The sequence below is a fragment of the Centruroides sculpturatus genome, unplaced genomic scaffold (assembly GCF_000671375.1).
Source record: "Centruroides sculpturatus isolate CEXI.00-Female unplaced genomic scaffold, Cexi_2.0 scaffold135, whole genome shotgun sequence".
Taxonomy (NCBI): domain Eukaryota; kingdom Metazoa; phylum Arthropoda; class Arachnida; order Scorpiones; family Buthidae; genus Centruroides; species Centruroides sculpturatus.
This window is the reverse complement of record NW_019384343.1, coordinates 20156-44924: the sequence shown is the minus strand read 5'-3', so window position 1 is coordinate 44924 and position 24769 is coordinate 20156. Positions and strand designations below refer to the sequence as shown.

General features: G+C 25.2%; 1 protein-coding gene and 1 long non-coding RNA gene across 9 annotated transcripts in view; one reads left to right on the top strand and one right to left on the bottom strand.

Annotated features, from left to right (window-relative positions):
• Window positions 1-4778, top strand: part of LOC111634780 (ETS-like protein pointed) — a 44425-nt gene extending 39647 nt beyond the window's left edge. For 6 of the 8 annotated variants that reach the window (XM_023379620.1, XM_023379665.1, XM_023379637.1 and 3 more), the window contains 3 exons: window positions 506-733; window positions 1050-1358; window positions 2860-4778. In XM_023379620.1, coding sequence (XP_023235388.1) covers window positions 506-733; window positions 1050-1358; window positions 2860-3200 — 878 coding nt within the window. In that variant the 3' untranslated portion in view covers window positions 3201-4778. The remainder of the gene's footprint in view (window positions 1-505; window positions 734-1049; window positions 1359-2859) is intronic. The other 2 variants (XM_023379632.1, XM_023379625.1) reach the window with 2 other exon arrangements.
• Window positions 4779-6825: 2047 nt separating this feature from the next.
• LOC111634773 lies at window positions 6826-24562 on the bottom strand. The gene is made up of 2 exons (XR_002758282.1): window positions 24435-24562; window positions 6826-6908 (listed from the first exon to the last, which is right to left on the bottom strand). It is a non-coding gene; the product is annotated as an uncharacterized LOC111634773 (long non-coding RNA).
• Between the last annotated feature and the right edge of the window lie 207 nt (window positions 24563-24769).

Sequence of the window (24769 nt, the reverse complement as noted above, 5' to 3'; positions counted from 1 at the left end):
GAAAGACCCTAATTAGCATAAAGGAAAACGTTAAGTTTAAGAACGAGTCATTTCTTACAAATCCAAACCCCAATTTTTTAAGTATTGTTCTATTCCTGTACGTATAAAAAGTATATTATTTCTGTAAAGCACGTCATCATCCCCTTAAGTCATTTAGCAAAACGGAGAGATGGTTAGAGAATGTTTGGCTCTAAATTTTCCGAAAGTATATCGAGGAGTGTCTTAGAATAACACGCAATCCTACACCCTTTAAAGTCTATCAATAATACAGAACTGGTACCTGCCACACTAAACGATTGCAATCTGTACCAATGGCCCGCATTTTACGGTCAACAATTGCGAATGTCAAAGACGTGTAAAGGGAAAAAGAGAGAAAGCGCACGTTTTGTATTAATACATTGTTTTCTATTGAGCGTGAAAAGGTTTCTAAAGAAAGTAGGACTTTTATGCCTCACCCACTTTGCCCTTCTAAATGTTTTTTTTTTACCTTACTTTCCCTTACTAGGAGGTTATAACCATATCTCCGAATCGATGCACACGTTGAATGAGATGAGACATGAAGACGTTGTTCTTGGTCAGCACTATGACGAGACTCAGGAATATGGACTGGAAGCTGCACCTACCCATCACACATACTTGGATAACAGTTCAGAGTTCTATCCAACAGACGCTTCTCTGTCTCTCAGTCAAGAATCAAAGTATCAACCTCCATATATGGGAAAGAATTTTCGAGGTGAGTCTATATGAAAAGCTTGCCATTCTCTATTTTTAATACAGCGTATCTGGGTTTTTCCAATCTGTTTTTTTTTTCTTTCTAAGGGAGAATTTTTATGACTATTATAGAATAGAATACCTTTAACAATTCCCTTCTTATTATTATCTGATGGCCTATTTATATTTGAGACAGGAATCATTGTGGAATGAATAATGAAATTTGCCATTTATTATTAAATATTTTAACTAATCAGCAGCTGATGTTGCAAATATCAGTTGTCTTCTAAAATCTAACTGAATTAATAATACAGCATATAAATTAATTTAATTTTTAGGGAGGTATCCTACTCATGACATGGGAGTAACAGAGGGATACAGCCCTCACCATTACGAACCGCCGTTTCAAACCGTTCCTTCCTCTGTGCCTACATCTCCCGGCCAGTGGCCGCCGGAATTGGGAGCTCACATGGGCCTTCAGGGAAATCACGCTCCGCATCCCCACCATCCTCACCATCAGGGATTCGGAGGACTCACAACGCGAGACAATCCGCTCGGACCCATGGGCCACGTGCAGACGCAAGTCCCGGGACATGGAGGTGACACCAAACCCGTCATTCAGGCCGCCGTACTCGCAGGTTACTCGGGTGTGTTTTTGGTACTGTTATGTGTAGTGTGCATACGGTAGGATAGATGGAATGCGTTTCCATCTATGCTACGTTGCAATCTTCTGCAACTGTGCCAAAGACTATAATGAAGGAAAAATATGTAGGATTAACTATAATCTTTCTAATGCTTGTCAATTATGAATTATCTCAAGAAATGAAGTATTATATACACATTTATTCTCTTTTAACACTTTTTCTGATTAATTATAAAATTAACAATGCACTTACTGAAAAAAACCTGCAACTTTATTAACTTAAAAATGCATGTTGGCATGCATTAGCACATATCTTAAAAGTAGATTAATTATCTAAATCAAAAATAAAATGAAAAAATGATAGATTTTGTATCTGAAACCATTCTGAAACTAGTAACTATAAACAAAGAAAGTTGTCCACTTTTAGAAGTGATGATCAGGATTTTTAATATAAAAAATTAATTATTAGCAAACTTACAAATAGATGTTTACAATCAGTTCAAAATGACTTTAACAGCATGATTTTTCATTTAAAATAAAAGCTAAATTATCATCATAATTTCAATCCTACATATTTTTCAACAGCAAATAATTTATTAAATTATTTCTTTAGACACAGAATATATAGATAATGAACAATAATATATAAATCTATTATAATGAATTTAATTTTATAATCATCACTGTTGCAGCAGACACTACACAGATCTGGACTAACTACGATATAAATTTATATAATATATATGAGTTTTGGAATTAGGCTAATCTGTCAGAACGATACGAGATGTTTATCGCCGCTCACAACCTTCTCTCTTTCAGTTCTTTCATAGAAATTATTGGAATTATTCGGTTTCTTTATTTGCAAAATTAAATAATACTTCATTATACGAGTGGCACTAAGCATCTACAAAAATTGATTGTATCATTATTCCAAGTTATAAGAATTGTTGGATCTTAGCCAAGAATTTTGAATAGAAACCAGTTTTGGTATTGTTGGAATAATGATTTAATGCGAATTGCAAGTGATAATAATCATATAGAAATTTAAAATCTTTAATTTTGCTTTTTAGTTATTGTTTAACGTATAAAGCAGAATGTAATATTAAATTTATGATGTGTATACAATGTGGTTGTACCATTACTTGAATATTTTTAAAAATCAAATTATCAATTTTAAAGGCCAGTAAGAAATTACGGCAACCAATTTAACCAAATTTATTGTTTTATTGTTCGAAAATGTAATTAAATTGGATAATTGATTGCTATGAACAAGAAGTTCAGAGAAAAAAATCTTAATGGTTTCATATATATAAATTTTTTTATAGTGTGTGTAAATGCCATTATCATAGTATAATAATTTTAAATTAACTAACTTTTTATTGCTAGCAATAAGGTACAAACCACATCGTATAAAGTAATTTATTATACATAAATTTAAAAATATTATACCAAATTAAAAGTATATATATCAAGATAGCTAACTCCCTATTTTTACTTTATTATAGGAAGTGGTCCTATTCAGTTGTGGCAATTTTTGCTCGAACTTCTTACCGATAAATCATGTCAGGGATTCATCAGTTGGACAGGTGATGGATGGGAATTCAAGCTTACGGATCCTGATGAAGTGGCAAGGCGCTGGGGAATACGCAAAAACAAACCCAAAATGAACTATGAGAAACTTAGTCGTGGCTTAAGGTATTATTATGATAAAAACATCATTCATAAAACCGCAGGAAAGCGATATGTCTACCGTTTTGTATGTGATCTGCAAGGATTATTGGGATATTCTCCAGACGAATTGCATGCCATAGTTGATTTGAAACCGGAGAAAAAAGACGACGATTGAACAACTTACAAGTCAAATCAAGCTGCAAGTTTGATATTTTTATTACCCTTGGATCTGGTCATTGTCTCATTTTAGATTTATTTTCATATTAGTTGATAGGAGGGCAGGATATGCCAATTAGTTGAGCAAAAAAAATTAATATTTTATACTCTTCGCGGAATGTTGCTGATGTATTGTTATTATTGCAAAGACAACAGACACGTCCCATCCCAGACTGTTTTGATAACTAAGAAGTCGAGCTTGCTCAGATTATATATATGTAGTATTAAGTCAGAATATTTTCCAAAAAACTTGGTCACAATTTATTAACACAGTATGACGCTCCTTCGTCTTGTTATCAATCAGATTCTGGAAACTGGGATAATTATTGTAAATATAAATTGCTTTTTATATCTATAAAAATAGGAGGTTGTTATTTTTTAATCTCCTTTGGGATATAACTTTATGAAAAAACAAAGACTAGTTATGTTAAGGTCACTTACATTTTTTAGAAAGATAGTATTATCTATCCAGTATTTTCTTGTCACCATGTTGCATAATATCGAGTTCAGATACTTTTTATCTAGTTTCATTATGTACCAAAAAGTGCCTTATTCGAATGTGATGCTACAAAGTTGGGTGGATGGTATATTGCCCATGAGGCATGTATGTCTGCTACTATTTCATCTATCAACATAACTAAACGCACATATCCATCTCCAACCATGGTGATACTTTTTTCCACACAGCCCACCCTCTTGCGATCAGTGATGCTGATCTCAAGTCATGTCTCTTGTGGGAGATTTTGTTATTTCAATTGTCAAATGAGTGATGTGTGCTATGTGTATGTATGGACATTTGGCAGAAATGCTGTTTTTTTTTTCGTGTTATTTACAAGCTGCACAGAAATATTTTGTAATCTTTGTATGTTTTCAAATACCAAAAAGAAAAAAAAGAAAAAAAAAAAGAAAATATTGGACTTTTGATTTGGCATGCTAGGGAGAACAAGATAACTATAGACATGTTATAGTAAATAACTGTATATTATATATATATATATAAACACAAAAAAGTATTATATGTCAAATAGTTGTCTTCCAAACATTTTACCATAAACAATTTTATGAAATGTTAAGATATAAAAATAATAGTTTACCTTTTCGGAGGGAGATGAAGTTATTCATATAATCTATTTTATAAACCCAATATATATCAAAAGTCCTCAAGAAAAAAAAAAATTTATATATATATATTGTTATTTTTAAAGTTTTGTGAGTATTGTATTGTATACAAACTTTAAAAAAAACAAAAAAAAAAGAAACCAATGTATAGCAATAAGTTATTAGTACAGTTTAAATAAATATTAATTACACAACAGTGTGATTACAAAAATATTGTTTGTCCTGTATGGTACGTAAATGTGCTATTGAATATAGTTATGGATGACGTGATCTTATATTTTGTTGAAGAATGTTAGTCATATATTTTGTTCGAAATCCCGAGATGCTAAATCGAATATATAATGTTCTTTTTTTGTTTGCTTTTAACTGTACTTAAAATAGCCTATGTGTGAAAATAAAAAAAAAATGCTTAAAAGAAGTTTACTTACGTAATTATCTTTTAAAACTAATACTATTTTCCTGAATATTGAAGTATTAATTTAAACTCCTAAATGAAATAATAGAAAAGACATCAGACATGATAAAGTTCAAAATTAATGAAAAGATATAAATAATTTTAGAAATTATAAGATTTATACTAGTAATACATACATTTTTCCCCTTGTTTACATATGACAATGGGATATCCAGGTATCTTTTGTAAGAAAACGTTGAGAAATAACTTATGTATGCACAAAATTATAAGTTAAATATAGATACTCATTATTATTTTCTAATTGGTGTTTATTCAAAGCTCCTCTGCTAAGAATCTTGTTTAAACAGAAGCTAATAATACAAATGGGAATGATAGTATTCAAAATTATTCTGACCACATTTTAAAATATTTATCACAAATTTCCTCTATGCACTTATTTTAAGCTTTTGCTTCCAAAAAGTACAAACCTTCCCTTTAATCCCTTGAAACAAAATACTGTAATAATATTTTTTAACTTTAACATCTGGTAACCTAACAAGCTATATACTTCCACAACTGATATGGTCTAATTGATATAAATATCATATATTTAAAAAAATTATTTGTATATAATATATTTTTTGTGTTAAAATTTTTACAATTATATAATTTATAAAACTTTAAAATTCATTACAATTTGTATAATTCATTACAATTTGTATAAATGAGATATACAAAGACTCGATTTATGCATGTTTTGATAGTTATATTGTAAAAACTATAACATAATATAAATTCTATTTAGTTTTATTTAAACAAAATTAAATTTTCTATAAATTACATCAAGAAAATAATTTTCATTATGTAAAAATTATTTACTTTTTTTAAATATTTAAGTAGAAATTCTTGTAATACATTTTATAATATAACTTTAATAGCAGCAAAGCTTTTAAGGTATATTTAAATTCAATAAACAAATTTATACTTACTTAATGCATGCAAAAATATAAAATTACCAAACTATATTTTTAATATTTAATTTTAGAAATAAAATATGATTTTTTTAAATAAGTAAATAAACACACACAATAATTTAAATCCAAGTAATTTAGAAGACGACATTAAAATTCATCTGTGCAAATACATAAAAACATTAATTAACAATTTCAAAATTGAGAGAAATTATATTTTTTTCCCCTTCTTTATAGTTGCTTATATATATCAAATAATATTTAGTAGAGAAACACTTAAGTTTTATCATGCCATTCATCTATCATAAGAAGAACTTTAATTAATGTCATAATAAAAAATTTATGATGGCTCATCTATAAAGGTTGGCAAGTACATTCGCGTAAAAAAAGATAATTTCTTTGATATCAAATTTTTCTGTGCCACCATTTTTTTTTTTGCACTCCAAAATCATTAATTATATATACACGTATAAAATAAAATATTATTCTACTTAAAAAGTATTAATGTCGAAATGTAATAAACCCCACTATAGCTGTCTTGGTGCAGAGGTCCTGGGAAAGTGGATGCCTTACAAAATATATCATCAATTGCAATTTTATATATGAGATTAGTTATCATAGTATCTTGCAGGATACTTCATCGTGATCTTGTGATCTTCGTATACTGTAATAAATCTTGCATGTCGACTACCAACGACAATTAAATATACCTTTTGTATATACAGATGAAAATGAACACAAAATAAATTACATGACGATTATTATCTTCTATTATAAAGCATGCAATAACTTACAAAAATCTATTTTTAACATATATTTGTGTACTTTGATACAAGAATATACAAATTTTATGTAGCCAGTAATTAAAAATAATATATTAGAAAAATAACAAAAATTATAAAATATATATAGATTGAATTTGAATAAATTAGAAAAAATTAATTTATATTAAAAATAGACTTTTTTTTTCTATTTATATTCAATGAAAATTTGTAATCAATAGCACCATTTACATAATTCCTTTAAGTTTACTTAAATATGTTGAGTATTTGGAGACTGATGTAAAGCATTTATTTCATCTGTTAGCTTCAAAATTTTTTTGCCAAGATGAATGGTGTGCTGTCGTAGATAATATATTAATTCAGACTGTTTCTCTAATAATTCTTCCACATAGTCTTCCTCTCTGTCATAAAAAGTTCAATTAAATATTTTTTACAGCTATATATTATAATGAATTTGAAAAAAGTTATGAAAAACATAAATAAAAATATAGTAGTACTGTATAAAATAAATTGTATGCATATCATAAATTTCTTTAATTTTTCTGCTTTTAAATATTATAAATATTTATTGGAAAACATCAAATTTAAAATACACATTAATTAATAGTTTATAATAGAAGATAAATGGCTTACAGAATTAAATATCAAAAATATAAACTAAAATTGTTATTAAATAAAATATAGCAACAAAAAATTATATAAAATCTTTCCAATAATTCTCTGCATTTGTAGCAAATATATCTTTATAAAATGTCATTCCACTTCCTTTTTTCTTAATTTTTTTTAAAAATAAGAACACAGTGGAAACTCAATTACCTGAACTTGATAGAACCAGGGGTCTTTCAGATAAATGAATTTCCCTATCCAAAATTTTGTTTGTTTTTGGGTACATCAAGCATTGTGCATAAAAGTTTCATGAACTATAAATATTGTGATGCAATTAATGCATTGGAAAGTAAATGAATTTACTCAAAATCTAATTTATTATATTTGTTGTGTGTATATAACTTAGTTTTGCAGCACTACAATTGATAGATGACAGTAATTTCCAGTTATAAATTTTTTAAAAATTATATACAAATAATTCAAATTAAATTAAAATAGTTTTAGAACAAAAAACAAATACATAAATTCTAGAATACATTTACTTAGTTGTGTACCTAATACTATATGCAAATTTATCTGTATTTTGTTTATAGGTTATAGTATTTATAGTTTATTCTCAATTCTGTCATTGAATGTTTATTTATTTCTTAACTAAATATTATGAAAATCCCTAAAACAAAATATATTTATTATTATTTGTACACATACATATAATATCAATAGTTTTAAACTACAAATACAAACTCTGAAATATGTTATTTTAATTTGAATTAATTAATTCTAATTCATTAACATACATTCCTTTATCAATCACTATTCTTTGTCATTCTTTTACTACTAATTAGTTTCACTGTCATTCATTTATTAATAAATTGTCAAATTATCTGAATACTACTTATGAAGGTTAATAAACTGATGAACACTATAATTCTAATGTATGATTTTAATTAAAATAATTAAATTTTGATGACTTAAAATTAATTTTGGGATAAATCATATTTGTTTTCTTCTAAAAGTTCATATGTCATACTTATCTGCGAGATGAGAATTTTCTGATTTTATATATTTCTTACACTAAGTTTGCATTAAAAGTAACTTTGGAAAATATCATTATTATTCTTACAGCAATATTGATTACATGCCATTTTATATATTAAACTGGTCATTTCAGAAGTCAATATTTTTTTAAAATGAACTATTCCCATTGTAGTAGGCCTATACTTGTCTATTGATTATTTTGATATCAATTCTTAAACATTCTAATTTATATATATATATATATATATACATACATACATATACACACACTTATAACTTTAATTTAATAGATCAAATAGTCAATATAAAATATTTATAAATACGTTGCAGTGAAACTATTCAGTCTTCTCATTTAAATATTAAAACTAGATTTTGTTGACCACTACACTGACTTAAATATCTCTTATTCAACCATTCTCAATTCATTTTTTAACATAAATTGAAATTATTGGAAAAGATCTATTTCTTAGCTGGAAATGAAAAAAACAAATCAGTCGTAACAATATCATCTATCTGTTGATCAATCTATCTGTATAAGAAAACTACAGTAACGTTATTACACAGGGATAACAAATAATGCTAACAACATATTTGAAACATATTCTCGCAGGAATCATTTATAGCCCAACCTGTGTGAACAGATGGAATGAATTATGATCAAAACCTCCAAAAACTTAAATATGGTTCAAATGTTTCAAAATGGTTGTTAAAATATTTTTAAATTATAGTTAGACTTTTTATATTAACCTTTAAAATTATTCAAATAATTTAAACATCATTTTAAGAATTTTATTCTAAATATGCATTCTTTCATAACATCTAATAATTTTTTTATTCTCAATAACAACAACAATAATATATAAATTAATTTATATGTATCACATATTTAACAAATTCATATAACTGAAAACATTTGCTATAGGATAATAATTGTGACATCAATAACTATATAGTACTGCAAATTCAATTACATTATTTAATGATATCAATTTTAATTTTTAAAGTATCTCTATGTCTGTATGTGTTATGTATTTGATTTAAAATAATTTTGTATTTTATTTTGTGTCTGAAATGAAATAAATACAATATTTGATTATATAATTTGGATATTATATTTAATTATATTTTCTTCTTTTAATGAAAATCCTGATAAGATGACAATTCTTACTTACCTAGCAAATTTAACATGAGTAATTTTTTATTAGTTTAATAACACTTTACTTTGTTATTTGCTAGTCAATTATTTAAAAAAATATAAACAATAATAATAAGCATCATATATAAAAAGAATTTTCACAATCCTTTCAAGATAATTAAATACTACTTATAAATAAATTCTATCTATTCTATCAATTAAAATCTGTTAAATCTTTTTAAATGTATTTATTTACTTTTCATTCAAAACTAATTATACTATTGATATAATATTAACTCCTAACCAATAAATAGAAAAACAGTCAGAAGAGAAAATATTTTAACCATCTTTGAAAACATTAAATTAAAAGGCAAAAATATAATTCAGTTATTAAAGTATAATATTTTTTATGTATTAAATACTGTTTCAATACTCAGCAATTAACAGTTCTTATAACTAATTTTTCTATATTGATATATTTATTTATTATAAATGGAAAATTCCATACTTTATAAACTACAGAATTTTCCACTTACGTTTTTAATTTAAATTTTTTAAAATTAAAATATGCTTTGTGTGATTTGTAATCGTTTTTTGTTTCGAAAAATAATAAACAACAAAAACAAGTTACAAATCACATGAAGCATTTTTACTTAAAATCTCTTGGATCAAGTAAGTATATGTAAGTAGATGTAAAATAATTTAAATTTTATTTATTATTTTTCATATTTTGTTTAATTTTACAACTGAAATTTCATTTAATGTAGCAAATTGAAAAAAATTGTAATGAAAAGTTTACTGTAAAAGAATATTCCAGCATTTGTTAAACTACCATAAATGCAATAATTTCCTGAACAAAAATTCTTATTAGAATCAGACAAGCATTCATGCACACAAGCATAATCAATCATGATGTGCATGATGTAGTGAACTAATGGCCAAACTATAGTTTCTTGTGACTAATAAATAAAACATGAAATTTTAATATCTTTTAATAATCCAAAATTTATAAAAATATTCAAGTAAATAATTTAAAATGTTAATTTTGACAAGTCAGAATTTTAATTATAAAACAGAACTGGCTCATCCATTAAACACTATAGACACATATTTAGCATAGCCAAATTTTAAAGGTAAGAATATGTGAAAGTATTATTTATTTTATAAAAAAGAATTTTTATAAAATACTATTATGTGTAATAATATAACATTGAGAAGTGATTTACTCACTTATCTTATTTAAATGTCACATGCATTCAGAATGGATAAGATGAAACAATACACATATTACAAGTACAAACACTTCCACAAAAGCCTTTTTTTTCACACAATATAATGTAGAACAATTGAAAATTGTAGATGTTTTACACAATGATAATTAACTGTTACAGTATCTTTTGAAAGTAATTAAGGATATTTGTTTATTTTCTGTTGAGAATTTGGTATGTTTCCATCTTTATCTGAACTGCAAAATCTTTAGTAACCTTCTAAAATCATGGGCATCAATCCATATGGGACAGAGAGGATGTTCTCCTAATAGTTTTGTATCAAAAAATTGTTCCTCTTCCAGCATATTTTTATTTTATACCATACCACAAAAATTAAACGTATAAATGAGTACTGTATACAACAAATACACCTTATTTTGTACATCCACTCAATACCCTACAATGAGAAATTCTTTTTCTCATTGTCATTGACCTGTCCCCAAATATTTATACGTACCAAATCCAAAAGTTAAAAAGATATGAGATATCATTTTGCTTGTATGCCAATCTGCAAGTCCAGCAGGTTGCCAAGGCTCAAAAACTATAAAATACAGGTATACCTCGACTTACGTCGTTCCCGATTATATGTCGTTTGTCAAAAAAGTATATGGAAAAATAAAAATCAAGTTTAACTCATTTTATTCAACTTTACATCTGTCCGCTACAAATATTGAAGTCGTAATATCACTAGAAAAGCGTTTAAAGCACATAAAATCACATTAAAATATATACATTTACAAGTATGTACTGTATTTACAGTACATGCATTCGTAAATTTAGATTACTTTTTTTGTACTATATTAAAAACCTAAAATTTATTTGTTTGTAAGCTTAAAATAGATCCTTATTAACCAATAAAATTGTTTGTAAGCTTAATAAATAAAATACAGAACCGGGAATGGTAATTTATGGTTTAGCCTAGTGACAAGTAGATTCGGAGACAAGTAAATTCGACTTACGTCGCTTTCCTGGAACCAATTACCGATGTAAGGCGAGGTATACCTGTACGCATACTCTCACTATTGTGAGATGACGAAATGATCTTGATAATTTGTTAAACTTCTATAACCCAATTGATTGTGAAGGCAATTAATACAATATGTTTTTTGAAAAACGTGATGAAAACGTTATCTATGGATAGAGTTTTGATGCACAAATCCTGAAAATATGCAAAATTGAAAGATGCTAAATATAGTAACATTAACATATATAAACATTGTGATTTCTGAAGATTTGAAGGGACTGGTGAAAAAATACATTAAATTGAAAAATATTATATCAAGTTTTGTATACTGTGATTATATTATAATCACCTCCTCTATAATTTTAATGATTATTTTATATAATTATATATTTCTCACTTACCTAAAAGATTTTATTAAATTCTCATATCATAAATATTTTTGAATCAGAGAATATTGACAAATAAACACAAAAAGAAAAAACTATTCAAACATATGTTTCATTTTAGATATTATATTCATTGATATGTTATATTTACACACATTTTACTGCTACTAGTATGACATATTAATTCATTTAAGTTATTCTAAGTCTAATTCATGTATTTCATATGTCATTACATATGGATTTTATTACATTTATGTTTAACTGAGTTAGTCTTTTGTTATGTATTTATATGAAGTTTAAAATAATTTTCAATTTAAATATAAATATAGCAGGTGTTTCAAAGATTTGTATTCTTTTCTATGTTAATTATAACAACAGTTGATGATAATCATGTTATAAATATTCCTAATGAAATTAAATATAGTTTTATTAGAATTATCTACTATTTGTTTTGAAAATTTGAAACAATAGCAGAGATAGTTCCTGTAAAAGAAAGTATTACTGTACAAATGTTTTTCAATTTTAATATAATATACATGAAAATGTAAAAACACTTAATTGTAACCAACTTTAATATTTATTAATGAATAGCTTGATAGAGTATTGATGTTTAATTTTGCAACACAGAGATCAAGGCAAAGAAAATTTCCTATATGAAAGGTTAAATTTTAATCTTGTTCAATATCACTAATTATAAACTTTCTATAGTTTTATAATAAAATGTTTATTATTTAAGCATGTAATAATTCAAATTTATTCATGTCAAATGTTAGAGAATACTAAACTAAAGTAAGTGTCGATATATCAAACTGTCTGTGAACTGGCAATACCGAGCAAGACCGCTCAAAACAAGAAGAAACTGTTTTCAGTTGCACGCCGAGTTATGGACATGTGAACAAATTCATGTATAGTCTTAGATTAGAATAAAGTTTAATCCTAAGTTAAAGGACTGCCTGATCATTGTTCTAACAATGGTTACGTGCCCAGGAATGGAAAATTAAGTATCGAAGATTAGAATTACAGGAATTAAAAGGAAATAGAATTATGAAGCCTACAAAAGAAAAATGGCCAGTCAACTAGCTATATGAATAAAACTACTATGTAAAGAAAACTTTGATACATGGAAATTACAGATAAAGGCACTCTTGATCAAAAACGATTCGTAGGAATACATCAGTGGAAAAAGAAAGAAACCAGAATTATACATGGAGATGAAAGTTCAATGAAAGCGGCAGAACACAGCAGGCTCGAAAGCGATGTGTGATATAATTCTTGCCATAAGACCAGCAGAATTAAAACATACAAAAGGATGTGAAACCTCACATGAAATATGGAATATGAAATTTTCAAATTGAAAGGTCCTGCAAAAAAGACCATACTACTAAAGAAATTAATTCTCAAGAAAATAAGGAAAGGAAACAACATGGCATATCATGTAAGAGATTTTTTCGATATAGTAGATAAGTTAAAAGAAATGGAAATCTCCATAAATGAAGAACTATTGACAGTAGTACTGCTATATAGTATACTGGACTCATTCGAACAATTTAGAATTGCTATAGAGATACAAGAGAAACTTCTTTCACCAGACACACTCAAAATAAAGCTAACAGAAGAGTATGAGGCACAAAAACAAAATGACGATGCCGACGACTCGAAGAATTTGGATGCGCTCTATATAAACAAATTACAGATGAAACAATCTGAAAATAAGGGGCCATTCAAATTTAAATGCCGTAACTATGGAAAAATAGGCCATAAAGCGAGAGAATGCTGGGATAGATACAAGCAAAAACCACATAGAGCTATGACTATAAGCCTAACAACACAAAAATAGGAGTCATATAATGCTAATATTACAACAAATGAAGGGAAAGAAAATGTTAAATGGTGTCTAGACTCAGGTGCTTCATCACACATGTGCAATGATAAAGCAAGATTTTCTAACGTTGAAACATCCCACGTAAGTGAATTAAACTTGGCCAACTCATCTGCAACAGAAATCAAAGGAAGTGGTGATGTAAGAAAAAGGATATACTTGTGGATATATTGGATATAAGTGGTGATATACTGGTCAATTTTACACTATGGCAGCACAGCGGAATGGCTGAGTCTGTAGCAAACTCACTAGCAACGTGGGCGATCTAGGTACGATCCTACCTTTGGCTAATTTTTTTTTAAACTGTTTTAAAAATTATAACAACTTTTAAATAAAGTTGATGACCTAAAAATATTATCAATTAAATCATAAATAATTTAATTTTATTTATGAAATGACTTACGGCTAATTAAATTGTGAATTAAAGATAATATTTTATTTTTAAAAAGTTGAATAATTTCAAATGCATTTTTAATGGAGGTAAATTAAAATTTTAATTACCACTACAACAAATTTTCGGGTAGGGTTTTACTTTACATACAAGCACCAGAATGATAATTATCATGAAAACATTGAAAACAAAAACTATTTTGACATCTTGCACAATTTATGAAGGTGATTGTTTACACGAACAACCTTTTTTTAAATGATCTGTTGGAAAACATACTTCGTTTACATTTATGAAAATTTCTTTTTTCACCAGAAAGCCTGGAAGCATACCAGGCATACCAAATTATTTCATTAAAAATTGGCAATGACAGTTGATGATGCACTATTGATTATATTTTTATACAGTCTTTGTGGGAATTTTATTATTTTCAATCAGATAAATGCAATTTTGTATACGCTTTATTAGATTTTCTTCCTGTCTATAAAAATAGACATCACAAAGTTGAACAAAAATAAAAATATAATAAAAATTTTTAAAATAAAATATTATATTTAATTCACATTTTAATTAGCCGTAACAGTCATTTCATAAATAAAATAAAATTATTTATGATTTAATTGATAATATTTTTAGGTCATTAACTTTATTTAAAAGTTTTTTTTTTTTTTAATTGTTTTAAAAATTATAACAAAGTTAGCCAAAGGAAAGGTAGGATCGAACCTAAATCGCCCGCGTGGCAAGTTAATTCGCTACAGACTCAGCTATTGTGCTGAGTCTGTAGCGAATTGTACCTACCATGGTGTAAAATCGACCAATATATAAGCTGCGCTTAAAACTTTAGAGTCCTTTTTCTCAGAATCTTCTGGCTAGTATGCTTTACAATTCTTCTGGCTCCTTCGTTCATTGCCTGATTCATGCTCTGAATTTTTGTGGCTACAGAAAGATTTTCTCTGATTAGAGGGTGGACACTCTTGAGGCATACTACTAACCTGCGAAGTCTCATCCTGAACTGAATTTCTGAGATCGTAAGGTCCCCTTGTAGATTAAAGGACTGCTTCATCATTGTTCTAACATCAAACCATTCATTTTTTTACTTTAATAATAATAATAAAAAGCATATTTTGGAGTCATATATTCATTTCTAATCAGAAGTATATCAAAGATTTGCAATACCTTGAACAATATATACGGAATGTCCTAAATACAGTGTTATAGACTAATAGCTTGAGAACAATTTGATTGATGCAAATCATTTTTATTTTTTAATTTTGTACAATTTCAAAAAACACTTCATAACAATAATAAAATTGTCACTCCTTACTCTGTTTCACAGGGAGATGGGAGCAACTTTAAAGTTAAAAAAAATGAAGCTAACAAAAAGTGTATATTTTGGATTCTACAGAATAAACTAGAAACTTTAATCTAAAACATTTTTTACAGCATGTATCTTATAAAAATTATGAACAGCTGAAGCTTTAAGTGATTCAAACTATTGGCCAGACATAACGGAGAAGAATACAATAACAAAATAGTATAGTGTTCAAATTGTTGACTATTCATTTCTATATATTTATTTATTCTTTTTACAAAATTTTTTCTAACTTTGCACAACTTTCAATAGTCATTGCAGTACAGACTTCACATATTCTTTTTCATGTCTTCTTGTATAGTAAGTGACATAGTAAGTGATTGAACATCACTTTTCCCTTGACATATCTCTGTAATGTAATTAAGAGGTAATTGATCAGGTGACCAATAGAGCAATCAAATATGTTCTCCATAATTATCTGTCACTAATTCCTGCTTTAACAGCATATGTATTTCTCTGAAAAATGTGTGAAACACTCATCTTGCTGAAACCATTTCTCTTCTCAGAGTTGGTATATCTTTTACAGACAGTTGCAGAATGCAGCAACATACTTTTATCATTGATACGATCCTCCTTTTAAAATTAGAAAAAATGAAAAAGACAGATTGCATTGGTCAAGTTGTTCTCAAGTTATTAGCAAGTAACACTAAGTTAGTGAGACATACAGTAATTATATTTTAACAGTATGCATTGATTACAAATAAAACAAAGCTTATAATGTTTTAAATATTAATAGAATAGAAGTTTATTAATCCAGCACTATGGGACCAGAGTGATGCCAATTATAAAAAAAAAATGTTTGATTACCATATGTTTTTGTAGTTCTGCACACTTTGATTAGTTATATGCAATCTGAATGTTGCAGACAATACTCTACATTTTATATCAGTGCACACTGTTGTATGTATGCTTTTGATTTGTTTATGTATACTCTTTAATCAGTATGAAGATGATGTAATATTATATCTATATTAGATTGAATGAAAACATGAAAAACATTAATCAATACATTATTTACACAAAATCAACATTCACAATGATTTATTTGTATATAATATTTATTTTCCTACAAGCTATATTTCTGTCTGGTTTTTAGTGCGTGTGTCCAAACATTCTGATTTGCCAAACACTAGCATCTGAATTAAACAATTGCAGATTATACACTTCTTTGCAGAGTGACAGATTACTGGACATTCCAGATTATGAGGTTTTATATTAGCATAACATTTAATTTTTCATCACAATTTTTTAATTACTTATCGTCTATTAAGAGAATTCATAATGCCTTTCTAATTTAATACACATGAATACCCCTCTCTACAATTATTATATCAAAAGTTAACAGCAGAAATACATCATACTAAGATCTCAAAGAAACAAAAAATAAGCATTATCAACATTTTATTATAAACATTTATTTTTTCTCTTTTGTTTTTGTAAAATTATTTTTAAAATAATTTTTAATGCTGAAATGTTTGAGAAACTTAGATTAAAATATGTTTTAGACAAAAATATTAGATAAAACAAATGAAAGAAATATATATATTTTTTCAGTAATATCCTATAAAAAGCTATGTATAACAGGTTTCTGTTGGTATAAGAAATAATTTTAAATGATGATAAAAAAATTTGTATCATCAATACTTTATTTTTTTTTAAACTTTACATTAAATATAATATTTAAAATTGAAGTATAATTTTTAAAAGAACATAGGTAAAATACATAAAATCTACATGTAATTATTACAAATAAGATTTGCTAACATATAAATGATATTTTATTATTATTGCTTTCTTAATGTTTGTTCAATCAAACTTCTGTAAATATTAAGCTTGTCAAAGATTATCTAAATTTTCTATTTTTAGATCATAATATATAAAACTATAATTTTTCTTTAATGTCATAAATGATAAAAATAAAACTGGAAGGCCATTTCTCACGAATAACACCATTGTTTCAAATTTAAGAATTTCATAAATTTCTTTAAGCCTTAGGCAACTATTGTTATAATGCATTCATCGTTTTGCTGAATTCAATGTCAACTGTAGTAATGGTCAATAAATTAAATGTCTTAGGTGATATAATCATACTATACTAATGCTGTTTTTTGTTACAAACAGTAGTTGTTTAGTTACATTATTTCCAAAATTTTTATTATTTGAAACATGTTATATGAGTATTTCCATACTCATAAAACAAACGATAAATCCAAAAAGAAAAAAATTCTATCTTTAACAAGAATTAAACAAAATTATAACAAAATAAAAGCAAATATGTTTAGAAACAATTATACACATCCAAAACTTAAGAATAAACACAATTGCTAGTGGTGATAGCTAGAAAAAGTTGCCGAGTCAGTTAGTGACAAACCAGCCGTGATGGTGTAGTACTGCATTGCAGTTTGATGTGGACATATTCCATAGTAATAAGTCTCTCTGCTTGAGTATTGGTAAACACTTTCAAGCCATTCCCCATCTATGTCCAACTGGTGTATGTATCTTATTCACCAGAGACTTACTTTTATTTCTCTGATTTGTAAAATCCTACAAGTTGTTGTGTATTACCCTGTGCTAGATGTCAAGTAATACAATTCTTGTCATATTTGTCTGCAATCACTTACAGTTCTCTCTATTCATGTACAAATGTCATCCATCCTTAAGTTTTGGGCACAAATGTAGAACATCAAAATAATCAAAACATAATAATAATGACGACAAAAATCAATTTATCAACAAAACTTTTAAAAATAGTAACTTTGAAAACAATTTGCTCATTTTAGAAATTATATCTTATCAGTTAAAGTTTCAAAAATTATATGTTTTTCCAATTAATTACTCTGCAACTTGCTGTATTAAATAATAACCAAATATAAGTAAAAATTGAGTGGCAAATATCATCTTATGGAAAGAGTTAATGTTTATCAGAATGTGTCTCTAATGCTCATATTTGCAACCAGTGGTCAAAAATTACAGTTAGAAGTTATTATATGATTATATCTGAATGTTAAAAGAAACTTTATCTGAACAAACTATCATCCAATCAATATTAACTCATTTCATAAAACGAAATTTGCATTCAATTTTCACTGATATTTAATACAGAAAACTACAGAGAAATTATATGGAAAGATATGTAATTTCTGAGATCTTAATCAGTGAAATCTAAACCTAAAATAAGCAAAATTAAAAAACTGCCACTGTCACATTTTCATCGTTATTTGATTTAAGTGAATGCTTGTTGTCCTTGTCCTTCCCATATAAACATATATTTATTTTATTTTCCTTCTGTATTGATAGAATCAGTAGATTTGAAAATTTTTTATTGTTAAAATAAAATAATAAAAGAGATAATTCTAAATTATGGCTTTCTTTATTTGTAAATACTGTAATTATTTCATTCCTTAAATAATAAATAAAACTTGTAGTGTAGGAGCCAAAGTTCTTCTTATTATTTTAAAATAGAAAATATTTACATATTTAAATGTTCATCATTGGCTACATAATCATTGTGTAGCTGACAATAAATTACAAAGTTTGAAAATATTCTTGCTTTTGAATAATAAAAATTTCAGTTTCTGTATTGATTAAATTTTTCTTATTTAAAACTATTATTTTGAAACAATAATTCACAAATTTTATTAATTTTATCTAAAATCAATAGTAAAATTTATAAAAATATCTACACTTACATGTTATGGTTATAGTAAATGCATATATTGCCATTATAATATAAAATAATAAACAAAATTACTAGGTTACAAAATATCATTGCTGTTTAAATATTTAATATTATGTCTAATACACTGTATATTTATTAAAAATATTTATGATCGATATATTGTGATGTTATTATACATCATCTTGGTCTATCACAAAAAGTTTAATAACCTGAAAAATCTGATAACGTTTGGCTACATTTTTGAATACAAATTTCAGATGAATCATTAATCATCATATATTTAAGAAATACATTGTAATTTGTTATCATCAGTTATATTAATTAATTACATTTTAATTTAAAAGATTTTATAAAGTTAAAAAAATGCATAGGATTTAAACCTTAAAACTCTAATAAAAGTTACATATTAATTAAGTGCAAGAAAGATCTGATTGACAATGTTAAAATGATATAAAATATACACTAATATATGAAAATTACTTAATTCTTTTCTATACTTTCCTACAATTATCATCAAATTACTTCATCGTTAATACTGCATTAATAAATTATGTAAAAAAATTAATTATGTAATGGGGCCTAATAATTTGTTCATTTATTTTTATAATTATCATGAATATAAAGTAAATAAACTTATAAAAATTCAAACATAATGGAATAGAATAAAACTGATCACTTAAACAATAGAAGATGGATATTTTTGTTTATTTAAAAAGAATATTGTGTGTCACTCTGACCCATTTATATTGTTTTTGTTGTCAGTTATTTGTTTTTTATGAAATTATTTTTATTGACCATATTATCTATTTTATATTTTAAGATATACTACATTTTAATTATTATTCTCATTATTTACAAATTATTACAATTTCTTTTTTTTACAATGTTCAATATAAATTATTCTGGTTACTGCTTTAGGAATTTACACTAGTTTGTAACATATCATATATAATTTTGATGGTTTATTCAAATATTTATTTTGTTCAAATTTGTTTTTTTCTTTACTAATTTCTGTGAATATTTAAATGAATGAAAACATTGTCCTATGGTATATTGTTTTTCTTTAATTTGTTAAACTTGTATTGATAAATATGAATTTAAATGTTAAAGAAGGCCAATAATATTTGAGAATACAAACAAATAAATTCATACATATATGATTTGAAATTTGTCATACTTTATTTTGAACAATCATATACTTTAAAATCTGATATTCGTCATTTTTCAAATTAAAGATGACATTTGTTATAAATATTCATTAGTCTACATAAGCAAAAACTATTTTAAAAAATGATTTAACTGTTTAAAATTTATTTAATTGTTTCACTTTGTAAAAATTTAATATTTTTCTATATATTTAATAATATAAAAGTTAATAATAAGCATTTACTAAAACACTAACAGCACAAACACAGAGTTTTCAGCAGCAATTTAAATTCTTTATCATCAATTGGCAGTTAATAATAAAACTGAATTATATAAAACTTTCATAAATGGATTTGTAAGTTTAATAGTAAACCATAAATAATTAGTAATCACATAAATATGCTTGCTCAACTAGTGTAAAATTTTTTTATAAAATTTAAATATGCTGAAATAAAATATTGTTCATTAAAATTAACAAGACTTATACTTTGTTAAACAAAGAAAAGACCACAGCTTATTAAAGAAAACATTATAAAAATTAAAAGAAGGAAGGAAAATATTTAGAAAATTATAAAATTGAGACAGACATTCTTATTAATAATTTATTGGGCACATTTAGCAAACAGCAGTGCTGCAGAACTTTAGTGAAATGGCTGGCTAAACTACTCCTACGTGATACGTTACTGTCAGCACTTTCTTGAAACAGTCTGCCACTGTTCCTATGTTCAAGTGGATATTTACTATGTCGCATTAGTAGTGCTTTAGTACAGCACACCATGCTTAAAAACAAATAAAAATGTAAATTTAAATTTAAAATTCAATGAGCAGATCTTTAATATAATCGTACATATGAATGAAGAAAAGAGAATTACAAATACAAAAATATACCACATATAAAATGCCTAACACTATGCTTCTGAGTTCTGAATCATTGTTATATCTGTGGGCTATGGAACAAACATGTCAAACCATCCTTACAGTATACACTATAGCACTACATACTTTATGTTTGCTGAATGCATCTATTCACAAGATAGAATTTTCACTTAACTCTCATAACATAAAACAATTTTGCAGTTCTGATATAAGAATATATATATATATAAAATAAGGATTAAAAGTTTTTGTATTCTCTATCTTTGCACTTTTTAGAAATTAAAAAAAAATTTGAACTATAATAAAAAATATCTAAAATCATTATAAAGTATTCATAAATAATTTATATTTCTATATTTATTCTTTATTTTTTCTTTAAGAAGAAAAATTCACAAATTATTATTTTAAATCAATAACATAAATATTTATATAATATAATATAAAAAGCCTTTAAAAAATAATAATATTTACTTTAATTTTAAACAGAAGAATATGTTTAAAATTAAAGTATAATAATTATAATTATTTCTGAGAAACAAAACAATATAAATTATATAAATAGTAAAGGAAAATCTTGATAAGAGTTATTGTTATTATTATTAATATAGAATAGGAGGACATTATAATATAATAAAATGTTTGCAGGCATCTAAAATTTTTTTGTAATAATATACTATAAACTGGTTCTGTACTGATGTACTGATTATAAATTATAGAATCATTTATAAATTTATATATGTAATATAATATAATATATATATATATATATATTTCAGAGTTTTAAAATATGTTACTTCATAAAATTTTAAATTTTAGAATATTCTGTCAGATATAGATAGATTCATATAAATGCAGCTATTTTAATCAATGTTAAATGATGATCTGTGTTTTTATCTTTTTTTATATTATTAATTTTCAGACATATATTCTACATTAATAGTTAAAATAAACTATTAATGTAGAATATATGTTAAATGTTAATAATAAATTTCCAAGATATGTAATGTATAGTGCAACTATAAGCAATATACACTACTGTGTTTATTGTCTATAAATCATCAAAAGTAATGGAGCAGGTTCAATATTCTAATTTTTTTCATTTCATTTTTATATGCTAAATTATAATTACATACATAATGTCATTTTAATTACATATGAAAATAGAAGTTAAGAAATTTAAATAATTTGTAACATGCATGAGTTACATGATATAGTTCATTTAACACTGCAAAGGTCAAACCAAAGATGCTTATGTTATTATCACATTTAAGTATACGAAGAAAATTTTTAATTACAGTAATTATTAGAAAAATATATAATTTAATCCAATACAAAATTTTAGAGGGGAAACCATTTTAAGATAAAGGCAGAACAACATTTGATCTCAACACCTTTCTTTTTTATTTACAAAGAAAAGATGTATAAAAGCAAAAAAGTTACTTTTGTTCTTTGAATGGCTCAACGGTAAAGAAATATACTAATTACTCAATAAATTATTTATAATTTATATGTGTAAAAATAGATTATTTAAACAAAAATTAAATTATTTAATTTTCTTTATCGTAACCACCTAAAGTTATAAATTATATGTACTGAAGCATGACTTTTAAATTAAAAATTAAAAGAAGAAACCATTTAATCATAAATTTTTAAAAAGTAGTAAATTCATTTTATCAGTTCAATAACTTTATTATTAATTTTTTATCGTATCAAATTTTATTTAATTTTATACAGGTAGTTTACATTTTGTTTTTATAATTTAAAATAAAAAAAATTGATATGAGAAATAAAACTGAATAAAAATAATTATAAATCAATAAAACTTTTTATTTTTCTTATTTTTTTAAATTTTTTGTAATATAATACTATAAACTGGTTCTGTACTGATTATAAATTGTAGAATCATATATAAATTTGTAAGAATAGTTTTAAAAATATAAAATAATTTGAGAGTATATTACTTAAATTATATTTAGAAATTTCTATATAACATTTTATATTTATAAAAATAATTAGAAAAGGTCTTTAAATATACTGAAGTTAATTTTCGATATGAAAATACTTTTCTATGATTTTAAATCTTAAAAAAATTATTATTATTATTTTTTTAATTCTACATTAATTTAACTGAATTCATGTCATACTTATATAAAAATCACTATTTAATCCAGTACAAGTGTATAATTATTAACATAGTAATAACTTTTTATAGATAGCCTGGGAAAAGCTAAATGTGTTTGTTAATTAATAACAATTTTTAATCACGTATGATTAAACACATCATTATATTAAAAAGAAAATTAATAGTTTTGAAAAACTAAATTTTATTATTTAAAATTTTAAACAATCACTTTATCTCTCAGTAAAATATATCAAATTATAATACTAATTACTAAAAATACCATCATCACATTAATTCCTACTTCATAATTAGTTGTGTACATTCTATTTTCATGACAAATTTTTAATGATGCTTGTATAAAATGCCATACTTTTTTATTGGCCATCTCTAAACACTAATATAAATAGTTAAAACTAAACTATAAAAAAGCATAGATTCCAGGAATGTAAACTTAATTTATGACATTGAGCTTTTGGGAAATAGGCCAGCTTGCTTAATAATGATTTTCTAGGAACCAATTAGATCATAAAAGCAGCTCTACTGTATATATCAATAAATTAATGAAAATAATGCTTATTTCTTATTCCTAAGTAACATTTTCATATGTTTTTTAAAGGTAAAGTCCCTATATGATTAGAGAAATAAATACAAGAGCATTATTAAAGAATAATTTTATGTATTTTTATTATTATATTCAAATTAAATGACATCCTTTATTTTATCAATGTCTAAAAACAATATGTTTATTAATATTATAAATAATTTCAAAATATATATTAATTGACCTTTTTTAATTGTAATATGGAAGACAAACTAAACTAGTTTGTTTTGTCATTACAAAAGTTTACATTTTATTAATTGAAAATTTTAAAATATTTAACTGGATGAATGTGATAGGATGACAGTTATTAAACTTCTTTTTCTTTTAATTTTTTTAAGAATCTATTTTATGGTATAATAATAACATATAATTAAACCTATGTAGTGAATTAATTTTTCTGATATGATTTACAAAAAAATACATTTTTATATCCATTGTTTTGCTAAATTATTTTCGAGTACACTTACTTGTTATCATTCAAAAATAGTAGAAATAATTCATCACTAAACACCTGTGGATGCTAAAAAACATTTCTTGGTTATGCACTAATGTTTACAGCCTAATGCGTAGGCCATCCTCAGGTGACTGATTTTGGAACATCTGTTACAAACTGTTCCAAAACAGAATATATTTTGTATAGAACATTAGAACATCAAAAGCTTAAATATTTGAGTACATTATTGGAATATTAAACTTTAAATATTTGAATATAAAGTAACATAAAAATAAAATTTTAACATAAAAGCAAGATAATACAGTGGAGCATCGATTATCCGAATGTCGATCAACCGAAACATCAATT